This window comes from Aedes aegypti, chromosome 3 (assembly GCF_002204515.2).
Source record: "Aedes aegypti strain LVP_AGWG chromosome 3, AaegL5.0 Primary Assembly, whole genome shotgun sequence".
Taxonomy (NCBI): Eukaryota; Metazoa; Arthropoda; class Insecta; order Diptera; family Culicidae; genus Aedes; species Aedes aegypti.
Genome location: NC_035109.1, coordinates 372,080,156 through 372,084,079, shown reverse-complemented (window position 1 = coordinate 372,084,079; position 3,924 = coordinate 372,080,156). Strand labels below are relative to the sequence as shown.

The 3,924-nt window shown below is 45.2% G+C and overlaps 1 protein-coding gene across 1 annotated transcript; it reads right to left on the bottom strand.

The window, feature by feature from the left end:
- On the bottom strand, positions 1 to 2,536 carry LOC5573261 (nucleoporin GLE1). Its single transcript, XM_001654422.2, has 3 exons — positions 2,368 to 2,536; positions 943 to 2,307; positions 1 to 776 (listed from the first exon to the last, which is right to left on the bottom strand). The coding sequence occupies exons 1-3, from the start codon at positions 2,380 to 2,382 to the stop codon at positions 153 to 155; spliced, it is 2,004 nt and encodes a 667-aa protein (XP_001654472.1). The 5' UTR covers positions 2,383 to 2,536; the 3' UTR covers positions 1 to 152.
- Positions 2,537 to 3,924: the final 1,388 nt, after the last annotated feature.

Genomic DNA, 3,924 nt, shown 5'->3' with positions numbered 1-3,924 from the left:
TTTATTAATATGTTTATAATAATGTAATTTTCGCTCCAAAAAAAGAAAGGACCATTCTTAGCTTTTAGTTACATGTATGATTCGCATCCAACGAATAAATAAGCTAGTCATATAACGCGCGCACAATATACAGAATTCTTACCAACGAATTATCACCAAAAGTCCGGACTTAGCATCCCTTCCGGCCGATCGATCTTTCCTTCGGCTGTGATTTTGGCAATCAGTCCTTCCAGCCGAGCCTTGGGGCCTCCTTCGTCTACCTTGTTCAGCGCCGGCAAGTACTGTTCCTGCATCACCTTGAGCACCTTGACGAACTGTTTGCCGTAGTTGGCCCAAAGCGAGGCACCGGCCGTCTGTAGGAATTCCGTGATAACCGTGGCACAGATATCCGGCAGAGGGCTTAGGTTCAGAATGTTACACAGCCAGCGCCAGCCACACTCCAATCCGTGCGGATGTGCAGCCGTTTCGCCACGTCTCGGATTGGTAACCACAACGGCCGCGTACAACCGCGCGAATCCGGTCACTCTCTTCAGATACTGGTCTTGCTTTTCCAGTACATTGTCCGTGAACCGGTAGCCGATGGATTTGAGGTAGTCTTCCTGGGTTTGACCTTCGAGTTGGGGCAAAAAGAAAGGAACCAGATAGGGACACTCCTTGTGCAGATAGGCAAGGAAGAACTTTCCGAACTCTGGGTACTTTTGCCACAGCGCAACGATGATGGCCGCGAAGGGGAACGCTGCGGGGGCGTTACTACTGATCATAGAATCGGCATGGCCCTGTAAAAATGCGAAATGGTTATACAATTTCAAACTATAATGTTATTTGCGTGGCTGGTAGCGAACGAGGGACTTGAAAATAAGAACTATTAATATAGACCTCTTGCCCGAAAAAAAAGACCAAGACTTGATACCAGCCTTGCATTAATGTAGAATAATAACTCACAACAAACTTCTTGGCCATCAGCATCATACAGTAGGTCCTTCCCAGCGGATGCCCATTGATCGAAACGGAAACATCGCCCGTTTTGGCCGGCTGGCCCGACAGAAAAGCGTCCAACTTGTTGAACTTGTCCACGAAGTGCTCCCGGCTGACGGCGGAAATAGTATTGACGGGAGTGTTGATCACCTTGGAGCAATTGAACCGATAGGTCTTCATCGAAGGATCATCCAGCAGAGCTTTGACCGCAGTTTGGTGCTGCTCGTAAAAGGTCTTGATTTCCCGGTAAAACGCTCGACTCTCCTGCGATGCAAAAGCGGCCAGGGGATCCGATTGGATTGGTGCTGCTGATTGAGTGACCGGTTTAACTTGAGTGGTGTCGGTCGTATCTTGGGCAGGAACTGGCGCCACTTCGGCCACTTTTTGCTGCTCTTGTTGTTTCTGCTGTTCTTCCTTCTGTAAACGATCGGCGATTTCCTTCTGGATGCGATTCATTATCTCTACCACTTCCGCGTTGGTCTGGTCCATCGATTTGCACAGCTCGGCCGCCTTGTCCACTTCCTGCTGGGTAACTTCTCTGGCGGCGTTGACATTGTGAAGCAGCTGCTCGAAGGATTTCACCAAACCCTGAACCGTCTTTTTCTGAGCGTTGAACTGAACCGAGTATTCTTTATCGATTCCCATCAGCGTCTTTGTGAAGACATCCGTCAGCTTTCGGAAGTTGACCTGGCTGGACCGGATTGCATCGAACATGGCATGCTTCTTTCTGACTTCCTCCTCTTTCCGCTTCAACTGCTGGGAAACTTCAGCCAGTCGTCGGTTCTCTTCGTCAATTTCCGCCTTTCGCTTCTCTTCAAACTCTCTGGAAATACGTTCTTGCTCTCGGATCGCTTCCATCAGCTTCTGTTCCCCCTCTTGGGCTTTTCGCGCCGCTTCCGCTTCAGCCTTTTTCATCCTCTCCTCGTGCTGCAAATCCCGCAATCGATCCGCCTCCCGCATCCTGGCTTGTCTCCGTTCCAGTTCCTTCTTCATATCCTTCACCCGTTTCCGTTCCAGCTCCTGGCTGTACATTTGGAACGAAACGGCCTTACATTCGCTGATATCCACCTTCCGGGAATTTGGCGTACTTCCATCGGTTCGATTCGAAATCGTTACCTTCAGATTCGGAGCCAATTTTGTGTCCCCTTCGAGATTCCGATTGCATTCACTCAAAACGTTACTCGACTCAATCCATTCGTGCTTTTCCGGACTGGACCGTGGACATCCGGGGCCAATTGTCCGACCACGAACCTGAGGGGAAATTCGCGCCGCATTGCTCAGTGCTGAAATCTTGAGCGAGTGAAGATCTGACAGGAGATCGTCCATATCCAACTGAAATGGTAGGGAAAACAAAATTGGAAAACTATGAATTAAAAATCTTTCGTTACTCACCATTAATCCCGTCATGTTTTCGGCGAATGAAATTCGCGATCAAGCTTGCCAAAGGTTATTAAAAGTTAAGAATTCACAGGAGTTTTGGAACGCGGACGACTTCGTTGCAAGTGATTTTTTGTTTGCTGCTTATGTTTACTCGGCGTAGTAAACGTAAACATCATCTCGAGACTCGAGCTGTAGAATCCATCTTCAACGGTTCCTTCCAGTGGCACACTGAGAGTGATTCATTAAACTATCGGTCATAAAAATTTCAATATAAATAAATATAATATTCAATTCTCGCATAACTTCTGATCTCGCCCTAAAAGCCATTGGTAACCATGTGTGTAGCTCGTTGTTTCTGAGCATTTGAATGGATTTTCATGTTATTTAACAACGCTATGGGGTAGAATGGATCAATATCTACCTGCCAGTGAAGTTGGTTTGAATGCTATTTCTTTCATTTGCTCAGAAACAACGAGCTACGCACGTGGTTACCAATGGCTTTTAGGGCGTTATCTCAGAGTATGCGAGAATTTATTTGCAAATTTTGATCCTGAACATCTAAAAATGTTGTAATTGTAATTTCTTGGCAAAACGGTAACACGTTAGTTTTTACAGCTTTAAATCATGTCGTCAAGGAACAAATTATTTCAAAGAAAATACATAAGGAAAGCCAGTTAGCACAAGATATGGACGTCTAACTTCCAAGGGCTCATTCACAAAATTTCATAACGCTGAAGGGGGTGGGTGGGTGTCCTCGCGCTGTTACGGCTCATACAAAATTTGTAAAATATTCATACAAAAAGCGTTACGAGGGGGTGGGTGGGTGTCAAAAATGGCCATTTTTGGCGTTATGAAATTTGTGAATGAACCCCAAGTTTTTAGAAATCGTTTTTTTAGAAATCGTTGGAAAAATATGAAATCTGTGGTTTCAGGAATTTCTTTCAAGTTCTCATTTATGAATTCTTGGAGTTTTTGTTGAACTTTTTAAAGAAATCATTGAAAAAAAAACTGAAGGAATTTTGTTGTTATCAGCAGGGAGAGGCCAAACTACCTAAAATTAACTCTTTTGTACTCATCTTGACAGCTAAGAGCAGCCGTAACGGTGCGTGACTAAACTAAATTACATAGCGCAGTATCATTACGCTGATCCGTACCGGGCGCTGCTAACCGGGGTAGCAAAATGACAGCGCTGCCTTCGGAAAGCATCGGGTGAGCAAATTTAGCAGCGCGATAGTTGCGCTGCTATTCGATTTGAATTCAAGCATACGGTGTGGGATATGAAATTCTGGTTGAAGTTTTGGAAATCTGATGCATGATGCGCATGAAGTAGAAATTTCAAAATTTTGGGAATTCGGGTAAACCTTCAAGATTTTGATAAGAATACTAGGAATCTGATGCAATTATTGGAAATCCGATAGAAGTTTATGAAATCTTCGAAAATCCTCGTAAGAATTTATCGATTTCGGAGTATTATGGGATTTTGGGATTCCGACTGGAATCCTTAGAATTCCGACTGGAATCCACGGGATTCCGCCTGGAATCCTCGGGATTTCGACTGGAATCCTCGGG

Coding starts and splice junctions, on each gene's coding strand:
- LOC5573261 (XM_001654422.2), bottom strand. Junction 777..942: donor TGATGGCCAAGAAGTTTGTT/GTGAGTTATTAT, acceptor GCATTTTTACAG/GGCCATGCCGATTCTATGAT.